We start from the raw sequence: 19,234 nt of genomic DNA on the forward strand, positions 1-19,234 counted from the left end.
CACCCCTACACAGTAATTCACAAATACAGTGGCTCCTCCCAGGATGTGATTAAGAGGTCTCCAGATTGCACCAGACACAAATTCACTTGTCTGTATTCTAGGTGGGTTTCAAGGTGTGTCCAGTTTATCCTGTGCTAGTTTTTGCCTAACACTGGATAATGCTTCAAAAAGCACTTGAAGCTTCTGTCAAGAAGGTTGACAGTATACCTCCTTATGAAGAGTTTTGAAACAACTGCTTTATCTCTTTGAATTGGTTTCTCATTCGAATTTTAAGTCTGACTTTCACGTGTTATAATCTTTGGCCTTTAAATAATTAAAATATTCTTGTAGATTTTTGCCCATAAAAATACTGTATCTCTCTCTCAAATATGATTTTAGTATGATTTAAAAAGTTTACTCCTCAGTTACATCAAAAAGGTATACAGCAGTCATCAGACAGAAAACACAGAATACTGTTAGCAGAATTCGTTGAGCAACTGTAACAATATCAGGCCTAAACGAGAGCTTAGGCTTTTATCACTAAGGTTATTGAAAACCATGAATGACTGGCAGTAGCTCCTTTGCAGCAAGTAACAATGACCACAGTAGGCAGTACAAGACACGCTCAGGTAAGTCACTTGTAATACACGACAACATCTTGTTAGAGAGTAGCTCTAATAATGATACCAAAATTATACTAAACTTTCTTGTCTTTAAAAATAAAACAAACATAAAATCACAATCAAACTCCCCAAACCGAAGAATCTGTTATTGCTTCAGGCTGCAATGTTTATGACTTTAATTTCAAGTTACCAGTAATTACTCAAGAAAATTAAATCTTTTATTTACAAATGAAAAATTGGAAAGTCTAGCTAACCTGGCGCTGAGGAGGTCGCTGATGAGCTACTCCAAGGTAGGACCCCATGATGGTAGATGTCTGCAAAGGCTCTGACGGACACCAATATTCCATGGCAAGTTCCAAATTAAAGGGATCTTTCCTATACAATTCTGCAATCTATTAGAGAAAGGAAGATGACAGAAAAATATCAGCTATGTAAAGAAGAAAAAACTACTTCAACAATGAACACTGCTTCTAGATAAGCTAAACATTTTGTAGGTGTAAAGCATCTCACAGCTGATGCTCCATTCCTTAAAACTCTTTGAAAATTACAACTTCTGTATAGCAACATCAGAACAAACAACAGGCAGAGAAAGTTCAAAATGCACACATAAATGAAACCTTCTAACTGCTATAGATAAAAGCATTGCTATCAAACAGTGGCATTTCTCCTTAAATAACCGTTCGAGTATCTTGCTATATTGACTAAAAACATATTAGCTAGTATCAGTATTAGAAATTTTACCTGTTATGTGAACATACAATTTCTCAGAATAAATGTCATTTATAGTTCTTCATTTAAGTTTACTATATACCTCTGAGCTATTGCAGTTTACTTAAAGCATTCCACTATAATCTTTTTAATGTCATATAACCTAATAGAATACCTTTGCAAAAGAGAAAAGTAAACCCTATAATTAAAACTGCACTTGTATATACACACACTAATTATGGGGGAATAGATTTATGTTTTCAATTTACTAGTGACCAGAAAATACAAAATACACTAGTACAATATGCAAATCTGTTTTCTGATAAAGGCTCTTTCGGAAAGCACAGTTAATAATTAGTATTTAAATAAACATAAAGACTTTTCTTTGCGGGTAGAGGAGGGAGCAGGGCCTAAACAGAAAGACCCTTCTTGTAAATGTAGCCAAAATTCTACCAAAAAAAAAAAAAAAAATAGAGAATTTGTTCGCATTTCCAACATCAGCCTTTTGGGTCACCTTGCCTAGTGTACTCTACAAAAAGTATAAATACGTCTTTCAAAATTCCATTTACAAATGTATCTTCAATTCTTAATAATTGCCAAGAGTAGAGGAAAAAGCCTAAAACCTAATTATGCTTTACCCACACTAAATAGGTAGAAATTTTGAAGAGTGCTGCAGAAACATAAATATTGTGTAATCACTAAGGTCCAGATTAACAAAGGGGTTTTGAAATTCCATTCATTCAATCAGATTACAAACTGTGATAGCCTATATTCTTAAAATTCTTATTTCTAAGTTATGTTAAAATAAGATGGTTTAAGACAAGACTATTACAGCTATAATTTAATTTTTAGATGTCTATTTTGTGAAATAATTTCAGCTCAATAATTTTTCAACATAAGAGCAGTCTAGTAGTTGCATACAAAACAAGAATGAACTGACATTTTTTTAACATCAAAAGTCATACCAGTAAATTAATTCCTCTATATTAAAAGTTATAGAAGAAGTCTGTATTTAAGAAAAAAAATCCATTTAATGAAAAAGGGCAAGACCCAGCACTGTATGTTATCATTCAAATATGGATCTTCTGATAAAGCAGGAAAGTCACAATCACTTTTTGCCAACGTAATTTAAAAGCAGTGCTTACCAAAAGCATTAAATGTTCCAGATCTCTCCGAACGGAAATAGGTGGCTCATTACCCATCTGTATACTCATGTGGATCATGCGAGCGTCTTCATCAGCACGATTTCTCAGCTGTTTCACCTACACGGTTTATGAAGTGGAGAAAAACACTGGTCTATATTTAGCTAACAATGGAACAAAACAAAAATATATTCAATCACTTCCTTACTTACCAAGGCCCTCAGTTCATAGCAAAAGCCATGAATGGCTATCGTAAGAGTTCCTCCCCACTGACTTCACTATTTCCTCTGGATTGGCCCCAAATGCTGCCTCCTATCCCTCTTTTTACTTTGAAAGCCAGAAAAGCTGGCTAGACTTTAAACAAACATATTAGATCAGTATCCACAGAGAGTAAAAAGAAACAGGGGAAACACTGTGGAATAATGTTTTTTGTATATAGACCTGTGGATTGCACCTTTAGAGGTATAGCTATTTAAGGCTACTTCTACTTATAGATACTTCTTTGTCTTTTAAAAAGTTTTGGAGTGATGTGATTACCTTGGTCTCAGGAAAGCTGCAGTGAAAGTATTACAACATGTCAATAAATACAATAGCTAAACAGAGATGGGAGGGGAAGCGCAACTGCAACAGTAAACAGAAAATGTCCCTTAATCAGTCTCCTAGAATTCTGTGTATAAATAAATAAAGAAATAAAGGCTAAACAAAAAACAGCTGACCTCTATATTTAAATGCCAAAAAGCCTTTGACAAAGCACCCCACAATAAGCTTAAAGAAAGTAAATGGCTGTGGGATGAAAAGCTAAGGGTTATTTTTACTTACTAAGCAGACATTGAGAAACAAGAAACAGAAATAAGCAACTGATTCAACATGCCAAGAACTAAAACATGGTGATGCACAATAGAGACCAATCCCTGGTCTATAACGTATCTTAGTCTGGAAAAACAGAATGAGCAGCAAAATAATTGTGAGTCATCAAAAAAAGTTAATTAAAAAAATGGAGAAAATTATGAAGAGGGTCAGAGCAAGCTAGCCAAATCGGTACTCACAAAATATCAATACACAGACAAAAGTAAGTGCTGATGAATGAAGTAACACATATTATCTAAACTACTAATATTAATGATCGAGTCCTGAATGTAAGGCAATTAATCAAAGGATTTACCCAAATCATCATTGACAAGCAGCATAAGTGTCAAAATCATACAGTAGAGTTAAATAAAATACTGACTCACAGTTTTAAATAAAACTGAACAAAGGTTATATGTACATCAAAAAAATGAACAGGAAGGATCCTTCAAAGCAGACACTTTAATTACCTACCTAAAATTTTAGATTCAAAAAGAATAAGTTTAAAATAGAAAGAATTACAACATGATTAATTTCTGACCATATTGTACTGCTTAGAACAAAATCTTAGAAGGATTCATAAAAAGACTAGGCATTCAAACAGATAAATAAAATATCCATATTCGTGCTTTTGACATAGTTCAGCACATAAGGCAAGCACTAAGCAACAGCAGCTGGACAAAAAATTCCCTCTTAGGGATATATCCTAATTATCTACTAACGAAATCTTTTCTCTCCAGACAACTGGTACTGGCATCTGCTGAACAGGAAAGCAAAAGTCCACTGGCTTTTTTTTTTTTTTTTAATACATCCTGTATTACAAAATTGTGTTTATAATGTAAATCTCTCTTCATCTTTGGGTATTAGCTATAATCAACTGCAGAACTGAACCAAACTGAAAAGAAAGAAAAAAAAAAAAAAAGAAATGGGAAGGAAACATACTTCCCAGAGAAAAAGCCTCTAATTCCATAATGTCATGATGAAAAAGAGATGTACCAACAAACAGACAAACACCCTTGGGATTTTCAGGCAGCTGGTGCAATCCTGTGGGATACCTGAGATACAGGGTGAAATCTGCTCCAAACCTAACACGGCAGCAACCTCTACTTGGGTTAGTCTCCATCTCTTCTGCCTTCACCCCAAAATCCACCTTAGAAGTGTTTCATAAAACCCAGTATCGTTACAGTGATATTTCACTTTGGTAAAGAAATGCTATCCAATGAAGAACTACTGCATTGAAAGTTCCTAGTTCTAAACCTGTTTGCACTTGATTAAGGGACTTCTTAAAATATACCTCATTCCAAAGAGATGCTTTGTCTGTATTACAGAAAACACTATTACATGCAGCCTTCAAAGGAAGTCCAAAGTCTTTCATACTCTGTTAAGTGTTACATATAGGCAGCCATTGCAGTAGAAATACATTGGAAAAGTTCTAATTCATAAGAACTTGCCAGAACTGAACTTATACTTGTTCTGTGGACATATTAGGGGTTAAAAAGCTTTAATTTAGAAAACAACATGCAAGACCAACATATTATAAATAAGTTAGTATTAAAAATAAAAGGCTGTCTACAACATGTTTGTATATGCCCTCAGAAAGATTCTTAAGGCTCAGAAAATGTTTTTCCTACAAACATTGTTCTCCTTCTGCCAGTTCACACTGAATAAAAAAAATTATATTCTTTTGCACATTGAAAAAAGTGATTAAACAGCTCAGATTACAGTTCAACACAATAAATTTCACAAAACAGTACCCCATCAATTAAAGTATTTGCATAGAACTATAATTTTCAATGCATGGAGACACGGCCTTGCACAAGTGAAACTTCTGCAATTGCTTCAAACATTTTTTTTTCTTTTGCAGTACTTTTGCTGTTCTAGTGAAAAGCACAGCTCATTTTACCAGCATCTTAAACCACCGAAGAAAAAGTAGAATCCCTTCCCTTAAATATGCAAAAGATTAGTTTTTAAAAAAAGACAAAAAGCCAGCGAATTTAGATTATGCTAGAGTCTGTAACAAAGAGAGAAAAAAAATCAGAAAAAAACAAACCCATACATTGCATCACCATCAACACGAGAATGCATGTAAATTTTAAGCATCTGAAACAAAACCAAGACAATACTATCACAAAACCTTCCTTTGCAAATCTCACTACGCTGAAGTAGATTTTGATTTTTAGAACACTTCACTGTGGAAAACAAACTCCAAACTGTATCAGTTCCGTAACTGAATAAGTTTCTAAACTTCAGCATCTCAAATCTCTAGTTCAGGGTGATATCTGCACCTACATTATTAGCTGTCCTAATTTCACACATCTGGAAAAGATACTCAAATTTCTCAAGTAGTGCTATTCACATAATCAACTTACTTTCATTGGCATAAGTGCTAGGAAGTCTGTGACCAGGTTATGAATTTTGCGAATGTAAAATTCCTCCTGGTAGAAATTTTCTGACCCCACCACAGATTCAATCAGGAAAAGAAAGACATTATCAGCAACTGCTAGCTCTGCCATCGCCTCATCTGCCTCGGTGAATTCTGCAAGAGCTAGAAAACAAAGATGGAGATAAAAAATTCTGAATTACTTCATGTGTTTCAAAATACCTGGCTAGCTTGCAAATTGACAGGCTTCTATCAGCTATGTTTCTTCCACTACACAGAAGAACACCCAACTAGAAAAGACATGTTAACACAGGGTGATGGTCTGGACTTTCCTATTTAGTCAGAGTTAAAGTGCATAAACAATTTATCTGATCAAATCTAAGGCTGTGAACTAAGAATCATAAACTAATCTTAATTAGAAAAGTTATGAAGTCTATACGATCCTTTGAAAGATATTTTGGAGTAGGCTCAATTCTGACCTGAGAAGTTTGAAAAATACAAAGGAAGAAAGCAAATAGATTCACCCTCTCAATATACTGGAGTTTAACTGTTGCAGAGGCAAAAAGTCATAAACACAAAGCTCCTCTTAATTTAAGCCTTCAAATGATATTAAAGCTGCTAAAATACCATTTTCACATTTTTCAATACAACATTCAAATCTCTTTCACTTCAGGAAAACACTGTGCAGGATTAATGTCTACAAACAGTAAATATTTCTAAGTCTGTGCACATTTCATGGCAATTCAATTCTCAATAACAAAACGCACATACTGAGAAAGCTTTAAAGAAGTTTGTCAGCAGCACTTTTATCATAAAGGTAATTACTAATGCTTCGGAAAGCCAATAGATACTTTGACTTACAGCACTTGCAAGCTCTGAATACTAAACTGCAGCAACTACACTTTAGGGTAATTTACCTGTCACATCAGATAATTGGGATATTCCTCGTAATGCCAGCGCCCAGGCTAATCTAACAGTCGCTTGCAGTCCTGGTAGTTTCCATGACTGAGATTCCTGAAGGCGAGTGTGTATTGTTGCTATATACTGTCTCTCTGCTAGTAGAGGGAGCCAGTGCATCAGATCTTAAAAAACAACAGAAATCCAACACCAACACCCAGTAAATAAATGTGAAAACAAATACACAAAATCCTAGTCCAAAACACAGAAGTTATCTCACCCAGAATAGCTATTTTTTAAGCTTTCTGCTGCCCTTTAATCAGATGATTCATTCCAATGTCCTAATGGCAAACAACTAGTTTCATAGATGAATGTAAGTTATCTGCAACTTACCAGAATTCATTCATAAAGCAGCAATAATAAAGAGTATACTAAAATTTCTGGACACATGTAACAGCTTTCAGATTAAGACAGTTAAATTCAGTTATCAACAAGCAGATGGACTCAGATGTCTACGCTTCATGAGGAACTGGATTGTTCTAGGGACTATACCAGAAATTTAGATCTTTCTACCTACTTTATGTAGGTACACCTGCACACAGGCACCTAAACATGTGTGAGTTGATCTGTAAGCGGAACATCACTGGAAGTAACAAAATTAACCTTGCACTTCAAAATATGAAACTCTAATCATTGGATCTCCTTGTCTCACAACTTGTTGCAAGGTTTTCTTACTTAAACTAGCTACTCTAGAGAAAGTTTCAGAATTCCTATTCAGTCTACAAAGAAAGTTAAGGCACTTGCAATTTCAGCGAACTGTAGTCACATGCAGAGCACAGCACAAACACATAATTATTCAAACTCTTGATTTTTTTTAATTAAAAGAAATATGCAGAACACTTATATTCTTGACAAACAACAATTTAAAATGTTTTCTGACCTGCTTTTTTATGTGAGACATTTTGTACCCAATATTTTTTAGAAAGGCAAAGGAGAGGGGCTAAGGCAGAGCTAATGGCAGTTGGGCAGAAAGTTAGCTGGGAGAGAAAGAATGAAAAGGAAACTTCAGCACTTGCAGCAAGGCTAGAGAGCTGGTAAATAAGACCTGTCTGGAAACTAGAAACTACAGCACAATACCTGATTTTGTAGCAAAGTATAGTGTGTTGCTAAAGTGCCCTATCAGGAATGCCAGGATATGCCAGACTGTATGAAGAATTTACTGAATCCTATGTATTTAGTTGCAAAACCTATTACACATTTTGACATGCAGCAACTTACTTCCCCTTGTCAAGTTAAAAAAACAACAACAACAACATTGCATGTAAGGTAGAATCAAAGCTCAACAGTTCCTGAAGGACAGTTATGTATTTAGGCACTCTCTCTCTCCCCCAGCAAATTAACCTGAGGCCACATACTGTATTTTGCATCTATTGTCATAGTATTCACGTGTAAACTTTATTCAGATTGATACTGAAACAATTCTGCTCCTCTGCAAAAGGTAACTGTTGCTTAACACATAAATTCTAGGAAGGTGTTATGCTTTACTATAATAAATTCCAATAAAAAATCTAGTTTTTTGTAGCAGCAGCAAAATTAGTTAAATAACAATTTATCTGCATGATGTAACCTCCTTGGGAAACTTGCCAGCATTACCTTCACGATCCTCTGTGCCTTGTTCTAGAAAGCTGACATCAAAGCAGTAAAGTAGAGCCATGAGAAGAGACAAGTTCACACCATCCAATGAGCCGTCAGCTTCCACTGTTACTTTCTCCAGGTAACTTATGAGGATTAGAGTATCATCCTTACTCAGTGGTGACTGGCAGGTCCAGACAAAGAGACTTTCAGCCAAAGACTGGCGGCACTCTTTGATGAGGTCAGAAACCTTAAAAAAAACAGATGATTTTCATTTTGTTATTTGGCAAAATATTGCATGCTGTGGCAAATTAAGTACATAACTCTCAAAAATAATCAGTTTGTCTTTTCCTAACAGTTATACTGAAATCACTTGTCTTCAAGCAAAGATGAACGTTTCATTTGTTAACTCTGTTTCTTCTTCCACACTGGGTTTCAACCACTTTTTTAGTCTCCTGAAAACAGTAAAAGCTCAAGTACAGAATCTCTTTAAAAAAAGTCATTAAAATGGCCTTTCATAGTCATCTTTAGAAAATGTTATTTTATTTATCTGAATTATTAGTTTCTAATTAAATTCTTGATCTATACTCATTGTGTCTGCTTAAATAAAAATAAAATGGTATCAGCATTCTATTTCCATTAAAATTATATGCACAGTGATAAAGGGAAAAGTGCTTCAATGTTCAGCACAGCAACAGATTTGTGCATGAACTCCAGCAGAATAATCATAGAATCGGTAAGGCTGGAAGGGACCTCTGGAGATCATCTAGTCCAACCTCCCTGCTAAAGCAGGGTCACCTAGAGCATGTTAGACAGGGTTGCATCCAGGCAGGCTTTGAATATCTCCAGAGAAGGAGACTCCACAACCTCTCTGGGCAACCTGTTACAGTGCTGATGAATAACAGTTCTAATGAATACTGAGGGGGCTTCTGAATATGACAGTCAACCTAAAAGGAGAAAAAAAAAATCCTCTAACATTAAGCGCTAAATGAATTTTAAGGCACATGAAATGGATATTTTTTGCACGGTTTTTAGAGTAATAGCAAAAATTTTAAACTAGCTCCTTATCTGGGGGAAAACAAACTGGCCAATTACATCCCATAATAATTTTTAGAACTCTCACACAATCAGAAGAAAGCTCAGAAATTAAAATATTATTGTTTAAAATCTTCCTACTACTGATATATTCTGCAGTTAGTCCCAGTCAGCGTCCAGGAGTATAGAAATGAGAACTTATTCTCAAGTAATTCTCACTGCTCACTATTAGAGATTCTTCCGGTCATAATAACAAAATTGGATTACTGAAAAAAATAAATCATTTACCTGACTGGAGTTGGTTTCATCCTATTTTGATCATTTTTTAATTTTAATTTTCTATTTTTATTCCAAGGGTGTTAGTAATGGTAGTGCTGAGAGTATATGATTTAATTTATAGCATTTAGAATAAAATTGGAAAAGAAAAAGTGCACTATATATTAACATTAGATTTGCTTTCTTACTTTCCTTGATTATACTTCCTTATTAAAGACAGAGTATGCCCTGGTATTATGAAGCAGCAGAAAACAGAAAAAGCTTATAGTAATCTGAATCCCACATTGGTAAAGTACAACCTGCAGAGCAGTTACCATTATGCCTCAGACAGTAACAGAGCTTGCAAAGGTAGAAAATAGAAACTAAAAAAAAAGTAGGTTACCCCATATCTCTTAGTAGTATAACTATATTTTAATCTTTGCAGTGATTTGGAAGATTGTTCATACCCATTGCCTCCATTACCTCTTTGCGATGTTTCTCACTGCCCAGCCCTCGCTCTCTCTGGAGTTTATCAAATTCATTGCTCAAATCAATATGAGACACAAGCGTGAGGATCTTCTGAGTCAAGCCCTGCTCCATTAGGTCATCTGTAAAGCGTGTCGTCATAGTCATCAACTCTTGACTATAATGGAGAGAAAATAAATTTAACAATTAATCAAACTATTTCCAGTCACAGAGGAAAAAGTCTAAAATAATGAATCCCATAAAATTTATCTGCTATCTACTAGAAAATGAATAATTACATCATGAATAATTTCATCATGCACAAAAAGCAACTAAATATGCATCACAAATCAGTATACAGTTCTCTCTCAAAACATTATGCTGAATGGATACAAAGTTCTTGAGAAACACGAGTTTCAAGAACATGGAAAATGAGGAGAGTACAACATGGTTAGTTAAGATTTCTATAAAAGGACAAAAGTATTATGTATAAGATGCATGTAACTCATTTGCTCACAGCCTACAGATGCCTCTTTCTCACTAACAGAGACATTTGCACCATTACATTTATCCTACTGGAGTGGCAGAACTAGCTCTAAAGTGATCACTTTGGTTATGCTACAGAATTTACATGTATATTGTAATACTCACTGTAACATCTTTTCCTAGTCAAGCAGTCACATTAGAAGCGAGCAGTGGGTACTTTTTTCTTTTTATAGTTAAAAAAAGTCACATATGCATATTATGTTCTCCAGTAAATAGTGCATCCATTTTAAGCAAAGGCAGGAAAACAACCCTCTGTTCTGCTATACAAAGGTAGTGACAACACAGTAGAGGCAGAAACCCAGTCTCTGAATTACTAAGTAACCAGTACTATTTAGAGCTACATTGACTGGAAGGATATCTGAAGAAAGACAGAGCCAAAAAGTAAAGAAGTATAAATGAATTGAAAATAAAACAAATGCCCCTATAAACCATTAAAAATATATGTAAGATAAAGAAGAATATTATGTTAAAAATAAAAAGGAAACACAAAAGCAGCCAGCAGGAGGTTATCAGGAAACAAGCAAATTTGAGAATATTTTGATTCCCTCAAGTCTTATCAGTCCTAAAAGCAGTCAGAACAGACAGCTCTTTAATGTATCAGCTCACTTTAATACAGACCTGAGTTCCAGTGTCCATGTCTTGCCTTGGCGTGACTGGATTAGGGTTCGCAGTGAATTGGCTATACATCTTTTTCCATCCCAGTACAAGAGAACAGCCACTAAACCTCTTGTAAGGCCAGGAAAATGAGGTTGCTGGTGCTCTCCTATTGAATGAAAATACACAGAATGGTCACCAAAATTCGAAGGCGTACACTGATTGTATTTTTATATTTCTAATAAAAATATAAAAATTGCATTCAAAGCAACTGTGATTATTCACCATCACTTTGATTTGTTTTGGGCACTTAGGAGAAATCACAGATGTTTTGGGTGCTTTAATCATTAAAACTTGTATTTGACTACTGGAAACATCCACAAATTTAAAAGAAACAGAGGTGCAAGTCCGTAAATATCCTAGTCCAAACGGTATCTGTATATTGATATTTACTCATCTTAACAATCAGTTCAAGTTGACTATCAGCAAAGTATCTTTTCTTCATATAAAACGTATATTTCTGTTTGAATTTACACTGGAAATTCAAGCTCAAAACAGAAATTGAGGTTGACTTCAAGATGGCTTTTCAAAGGTGACAATAAGTAAGTTATCTCCATCATGAACTAAAAAACAAAAAAGACAAAAAGTAGCTAATAATGATTACTAATTGATCAAATTTAATAACACTGAAATCACTTTTCTACACACAAAGCACGTGTCACTTTCCAGATTTCTTACGGATCAGTTTTCAGATTTTGATACAAATACGGTTGGTTTTGCAAAACCAACATCTATTACACTGCTTTATGGAGAAACTAATACGCAATTATTTTTAAACTATTCTTAAATTCAGTGATATTTAGAGAAGGTAAATCATAAGAGAAAATGACCCTCAAATTATTCTCCGCTTTGCATTGGATGAATAAAATATGAACATAAAGGTTCAGATCAGTGTTTTGTATTAAATGATAGCATCTGTAGATTTCTTTTTAAGAACATTCTACACATTACGAAACTAAGGCCTTGGCTGAATCATAAATTCATGCAGTTACCCTACTTAAACATATGGATAACATACGTAGGAAGGCTCTTTATAAGCTGCATTTCTCCATCCCTATTTTCCCTTCTCACCAGCTAGAAGGAGCTCAACAGCTGCCAGTTCTCCAATATCAAAGAGGTCACTGAGGATAAAGGCTTCTCTGATGAGTTGCTCTGGCAAAAGCCTGGTTCCCTGCTGACCTTGGATAGCAACCCCCTCTGTACTTGCTTTTTGAATTTTCTCATGCTGCTGAACATTCTTTGGCTGCAAGAGAAACAAGCATCACAAGTTATTCAGAATGGCATGATCAAACACTGACTAAAGCTTTAGGCATTAATCCTTCCTCACAAATGCAATTCTGACAGGTTAAGTTGTCGTCATAAAAACAAAGCCAGTGTTTTTAAAAGCTTTACACTTGCACAGCAATGGTGTTGTGAGAATGTCCCAAAAGTCATCTTATGCAATCAGTGCCAACATTTAGTTTACTCAGCGTAAGAATGATGGAAAGTAAATTTTGGTACAATTATCAACAGGAATTGGTACCATTCAGTGAATGACATCCCAAATCTTGATCAGAAACTGTTGCATTATTTACATTCCAAAGCACCACTTTCTGCATCATTCTTTCTTCCATGCAACTCAAATGTTAAAACACACAGATAAAAATCTATACCTGATTGTTAAATCTGCTGACTTACCAGTCTTAAAAATAATACACTATTTCAAAAGTCACACCACAAACAGGACACATTATACTTCTAATTGTTACTCTGTGATCCATCAGTCAAGAACCAATGAATTTTTCCAAATCATCTCACATTTCTAACAGGACATCTTGCATGTTTTGTACATCACGTGTTCACCTACTCTGTGTACTGGTTAAACTAATTGAAGCATGAGCATGTGCATGAATCAAAGCAGTAGAAATAGTTTTGTCCTCCTTTTCAGATACATAAAAGTAGTAGTGAAAAAAGCTAGTACTTGACTGATGGATCATCAGATACTTTTACTATTTTTTTAAAAATAGCATTAAAATAATCAGAAAAAAGTTATATATTTTAAAATACATATGTTATGCACAAGGTATTTTTCAAGCTAACTTTGTTCTTATAGCAGAAAAAGACTGCAACTATTTGTGTCATCTACTGTAAAAACGTAGAATGAAAAGAACTGTCAGTATCTAAATACAAGACAAAGCAAATCATAACTCTGCAATTCTTTCCACAAGAGAGCATTAGTTCAGTACCGGATTTCTGAAGAGCGAAATGAAGTCAGATTTGTGCTTCTTTAAAACCTGATCAAGGCGATGAATGGCTTCAGGTTGCCTCTTCCAAATGGCATTCATCACTGTCTGCCATATGTCTTTATACGGACCCCACAAACTGGCAGCTAAAAGAAGACATAAGACAAAAACATGTATTTACAATGGGAGAAGGAAAGAAAAGCAATTCTTCATGCAGTATTTTCAAAAAGTAAATTTTTTAAATTTACTGTTTAGTCTCAGCTTGACATTATAGACAGTTATGCACATGAAGCAAGGCATATTTTCCCTTTTTAAAGCACAAAAATTAGAACAATGGTTTGATTATTTTGGCTGATGATAAAACATTTGAGGAATTAGAGAAGCAGAAAGGGAGATGCATGCAGGTAAGTTCTGGGGCTCTATGAAGATATTTGGTACAATCGCTGGGTGTAATCTTGTATCCTTTTACATATATATTAAAAAGACTTAAAAAAATTCCACTCACTTCAGTAAGACTAAAAGAATAACAAAGAACTAGACAGAAGACCTTGAACCTGAACAAAACGAGGTTGAGAAGACTTCCCTCTTTCTATTTTTGACAGAAAGACCAAAACAAACAAACAAAAATACATCATACATGGGGGAATAAAATGAACAACAGTGCTCCCAGAATCTACTGCATCATTGTATCAGATGGTGCAGAATAAATATAGTAAAAATAAAAATCATAAACTTAAAGGCAATGTTATATCAGGAACCAAATTCACAACCCTAGACATTTCTTTCACGTTTACTTATTTTTCTTATTTTAGTTAAAAAGAAAAAAAAAAGTACTTTGGACCCATAACCCATATTTACTGATAACATTCTGCACAAGAGAAGAGTAAGAATTACTGCAAGAAGGTGGGAAAATGCTGTAATTCTGAGTACTCATGAAAGCGTAGGCTTTGAGTGCCCATATTTTATATGCAAATCTGTAGTACTAGATAGCACGTTCATTTTCCACAACAATAAGAAAATGAGTATAAAGATATGAATTTGCTTTACTAGAAACAGATCAACACAAATAGTTAAGTATGTTGAGAAGACATCTGGTTATTTCTGGAAGCTAGCAAGTATAACTTCCATTATTATTTAAGACAAATCTGTCTTAATATTCAAGAAATATGATTTCTGCTCCTCTGGTCAACACTGCTTCCTCTGCATACTTTAGCTGAATTATCTCTGTATCACTAGAAACTGTATCATTCAAAACCAAAAGTCTGTAGCATACTAAAAATGTCCTTATTTGCATTAGGTCTCATGAAAACAGTGTGCCAAACCAGTCCTGAGACTTCTGCTATTTTTCTTGTCTAAACTGAAAACTTTACAGATGGAAAATTACTTTTACCACTAGTATTAATGTCTTAATTTTAAAAAATCCTCAAAATTATCAGGCCTCCATTAAACATAAGTATGAAAGTGTTTCCCTAGGTAGATGTCATTTGTATTCATGAAAGTTTCAGATTCCACACACCACAAGTCAATGCTAATTTATTATCAACTGTACCCAGTTTGCCTGCAGGTTACCACATATGAATCAGTGCCTGATTATAGTTTCAAGTATTACAGAGCATCAACTGAGATGGTCCCTGATCAAAAAACATTATAAACCAGGGGCATTTTTCTATGCTACGATTTCTGTAGTGGAGAAGCTACTTTAGGAGGTGCTGCTCTCCTTCATTCAGAGCCACTCATTCCCGTACCTATGCATGACCGCTACCCTGCTTATATACACGCAACTCTTTGTTGGACTGCCCTGTAAGTCACGCTAGTTAAATGATCTAGGTTAAGAGAGTGATTCAAGGAAAATTAAAAAAATCTTTTTTTTTAAAAAAAAAGCAACATTTTCCAGAGTTTTTCCTACTTCGTTTCTAAAATCAGATCATTTCATTAATACAGTTTACAAAGTGACCCTGCTAACTAATGCAGAAATACAACCGAAAGAACAATACACTCAAGCACAGAGGGCAAGAACAAGAGGTCATGGACAGGCAGAAACTCTGAAATCAGCTTTGCTGCCGAAGAAATAATAAAACAGAACTATGCCTTACAGGTTAGCCTATAAGCAAAAATACTAGCATTTCATATGAAACTGGCTTATCCCCCTTTTTTTTTTTTTTTTTTTTTTTTTTTTTTTTACAGTTAAAATCATATTATAAATCAAGTACAAAGGCAATATTTTAACTTTTTGTATTTTGTCAAGGCCAGCTCTAATCCTTGAGGCAATCTGGCTTAGATGCATCAAAAGAAAAACCTAACCATGCCTTGTCTTGACCAGGCTGTTTATGTTAAGATAGCAAGTAAAAGGTCACTATTTTGATAGGAAGATGCTCATTTTCTCTCTCCTTTTTTTTCTTTCTTTTTTTAATGATGACAGTGACAAAGATAACATCTCAAAGTCAAAACAACCTAAAATGCTACACAGATGCCCTTAATACTAGGGGCAGTGTAAGTCAGGTATAAGTGAGCAAACTTTGCATGGAGGCAAGGAGAGGTCTTGCAGAGTGCGACTCCTAGTTTCAGTCAGTTTTACAATTACCTAAGGAACTTTGGAAGCAGTACAAATTCAGCAGAACTTTTCTCAGTTTTGTTCTGTTGCAAAAGAAGGAAGAAATCAAGTAAACTAGGATTAAAAACAAAACAAAAATCCCTCCCACTCCAAACTCAGCACCAACAAAACTAGTATCTCACATGCTGGCATTTACTATACCATAAGCTCTGCCAGTGGAGTTGTATCTGGGAGGAGAGTCTGCAAAAAGGAAAGATCTTTGTCCTTTTTAAATAGCATTTTAATCATATAATGTTACCCCTGCCTAGATAAATTCATTAAAGATAGCTACTACTAGACAAACAATTTCATACTCCAGACTGTAGCTGGTTCTCCCACTTCAACTTCAGAGTTCAGAGATTTCCTTCTACACTAAAGTCTTTTCCAACCATCACTCCTATTAGACTAGATAGGACAACGAACCCTAGCAGCAATCCACACTACCTGCCAAAAGCTGTTCAACTATTTCCCTGTCACACCAGCTTTCATTTTTGTGCCTACAATATAACCACTCTGCACTAGCCCAAATACTTGTACTATCATGCACCAGAACAAATTAAGGATCAAGTCTAACTGAAAATTAATCCAGAAAAGAGTTTATTTTCAGCAGAATTACATCTCCAATCTGGTTTGTACTGTGATGGCACATACTACTACGCTACCACAAGGTCGGAATATTGTGGAGAAAGGAACAAGCAACTGGAGATGAAAAAATGCTTCTTTCAGCAACCATACTGGCTTTTGCCACTTAGGATGTTTGAATGATTACAGTTTTAAAAGGACTGACCATCCCATCAGTGAGCAGCAAGGAAGGATAGGCTGGGTTGCACGTTTTGGCAGCAACACCAGTTCATGCTTATGTTTGAAGCTTTGGCCAAACTATAGACTTATACTTATGCCCCCACAAACTGTAAACTGTAAGCTAAGGCAAATCTCCATTAGTTCTAGTGTCATATCTTCTTTAACTTTTATCTCATTTTCCACATATAACAGCTGCTGCTTCTTCTATTCTTCTTATAGCTATAGAATCTCTTGCCATGTAATTTCTACAGCAAAGTCTAATTTCATTTGACCTACTCCAATTTTCATTTTAACAGCCACATTTCATACACTGAGAAACAGCCATAATCACCTTTCCCCTGCCCTCAAGTGGAGAGTCTCTGCTTTATTCCTTTTTCTTTTGAGAGCAGATAACTGATTTAGTTAGATCAAAATACCTTCCCTATAAAATTTACTCCTTATTTGGTATTTATGAGCTTTTAAAACTTGATGGCTTAATCAGCTCATCGTAGCATGCAACACCTTAGTTACAGATCTTTGAGCCCTGCTCCCATTCTAGTCATAATTGTTTTTTCACCATATACTGGTTATCCTTATATTAATCTAAGGAGGCTCAGCAAAAGCAAATGTAAAGTCCTGTATCTGAGAGAGAATACCTCCATGCAACAATACAAGCTTGGGGCCAACTGGCCAGAATGCAGTTTTTCAGAAAATCATCTGAGTGTCCTAGGAGATGTAAAGCCGAACACTAGTCAACAGCACATCCTCACAGCAAAGAAGGCTTCCACACACTGAGGAGTATGTACAAAATGACAGTGAGCATGTCTAGGGAAATGGTTATTTGCCACTGTTAGGCAACTCTTAGAGTACATCACTCCACCACTGTATCCAATTTTGGACTCCCCAGAGCAAGAAAAATACCTTAATTGGGGGCAGGATATCAAACACCTTAACTGGGGGCAGGATATCATATATGAGTAGAGGCTGAAAGAACTAGCCTTATTCAGTTTTAAGGGGGAAAAAAAGGCTAAAAGGGAAGGGTAGCTTTTGTCTTCAGCTAATTGATGAGTAAGGAAGATGGAGACAGAGCTACCTCAAGAGATGAGCAGCAATGGACATAAGCTGCAATACAGGGAATTCCAAGCAGCTATCAGAGGTGGGGGGAAAAATCACTAAGAAAATGGTAAAATATTGGAAGTGAGGCCCAGAGAGGCTGGGAGATCTCTAGCCTTATAAATACTCAAAACGAGCCAGGACAAGGCCCTGAGCAACCTGACGGATTGGGCTCTGCTTTGAATTGTTTGGATCAGATAACCTCCACAGAGCTTTTTCAATTTAAATTATTCTCCAGTTACACACTATTTCCCTCTCATTTTAGCCAAATCCCCCAGTCATGCTGTTAAGCATTGCCTCAGTCGGTCACCACTGCTCCCTGTGGCTGACTCTTGAAGGACCACAGGTGACTAGATCATTCTGCTGCTCCTAAACATTAGCAGCACTGAGCACGAGAACTAGCTCTACATTTCTAGATTTATCGCATAGAACTGAGTAAAATTCAACATACACTGCTTCTTTTTTCATATTTTATTGTGCACAGCACTAGGAGAGCCTTCACTTCGTTTGGAAGACACAAAGCAGTGCAAAATGGTTGCATTAACCACGCATCCACTAAGTTACCACAGATCGCTCCGAGTGAAGCTTACTGCTGTTTCTCATGTTACTAATTTCGTATAAATTTATATAAAACTAAAGCGCCTACGCGGAGCCTCTCCGCCGCCGCTGGCGGCCCGATCCCCAAAGCCGGGCTCCCCACCGCCCTGCCCGGCACAGGGCCGCCTCCCGCGGGCCCCGCCGCGCCGCGCCGCTCCCAGCCCCACGGGGCAGCAGAGGGCCGCCACGGGCGGCGGGGAAGGCCGAGAGGAGCAGCCGCAGCCCAGCGCCCGCCGCCTCTTACCCGAATTTACCGCCAGCGGCGCCGCCATCTTGGTGAGCAGCGAGGCGGGCGGGCGGCGCCGCCGCCTGCCCAAGGGCCCCCAGCGCGCCGCGGTGCCCGCCGCGGTGCCGCCGCCGCGGCAGCGCCGCCCGCCCTGTCCCCTCTCTCTCCCTCCCCGCGCGGGGGGCAGCGGCGGCGCTTCTCGCAGCTGCTCCCCTGGCGCCGTTTCTGGGAGCTCTCTAAGGAGCGGGCGCTGCCGGCCGAGCCCAGCCGCGGGGTCCTGCGGCGGCCGCGGCGCTTGCTGGGACTTGTAGGCCGGGGCAATGTGGGGGGCGCCGCGACGCCCTGAGGAAACCGGCGGCCCCGTCAGGGCGCGGCGCGGCTCCTCCGCGAGCCGGTCCCGGCCGTGTCCTTACCGTGCGGTGCAGGGGACGGGCCGCTTCGGCGGGGGTAAGGCGGCAGCCGGCCTCGTGCCGTTACCCGGGCGCCAACGGCCGCTGCCCCGCGCGGCGCGGCGCGGCCCGTCGCGCAGCACAGCGGGGAGCGC

General features: G+C 37.1%; 1 protein-coding gene across 1 annotated transcript in view; it reads right to left on the reverse strand.

Annotated features, from left to right (window-relative positions):
• NUP205 (nucleoporin 205) overlaps positions 1–18,753 on the reverse strand; it is a 51,829-nt gene extending 33,076 nt beyond the window's left edge. Inside the window, exons 1-10 of the mRNA XM_062585990.1 lie at positions 18,709–18,753; positions 13,388–13,530; positions 12,234–12,405; positions 11,127–11,271; positions 9,981–10,140; positions 8,229–8,457; positions 6,596–6,760; positions 5,668–5,843; positions 2,456–2,572; positions 857–994 (exon numbers count right to left, since the gene is read on the reverse strand). Coding sequence (XP_062441974.1) covers positions 857–994; positions 2,456–2,572; positions 5,668–5,843; positions 6,596–6,760; positions 8,229–8,457; positions 9,981–10,140; positions 11,127–11,271; positions 12,234–12,405; positions 13,388–13,530; positions 18,709–18,736 — 1,473 coding nt within the window. The 5' untranslated portion in view covers positions 18,737–18,753. The remainder of the gene's footprint in view (positions 1–856; positions 995–2,455; positions 2,573–5,667; positions 5,844–6,595; positions 6,761–8,228; positions 8,458–9,980; positions 10,141–11,126; positions 11,272–12,233; positions 12,406–13,387; positions 13,531–18,708) is intronic.
• Between the last annotated feature and the right edge of the window lie 481 nt (positions 18,754–19,234).

This window comes from Rhea pennata, chromosome 1 (genome assembly GCF_028389875.1).
Source record: "Rhea pennata isolate bPtePen1 chromosome 1, bPtePen1.pri, whole genome shotgun sequence".
NCBI lineage: Eukaryota > Metazoa > Chordata > Aves > Rheiformes > Rheidae > Rhea > Rhea pennata.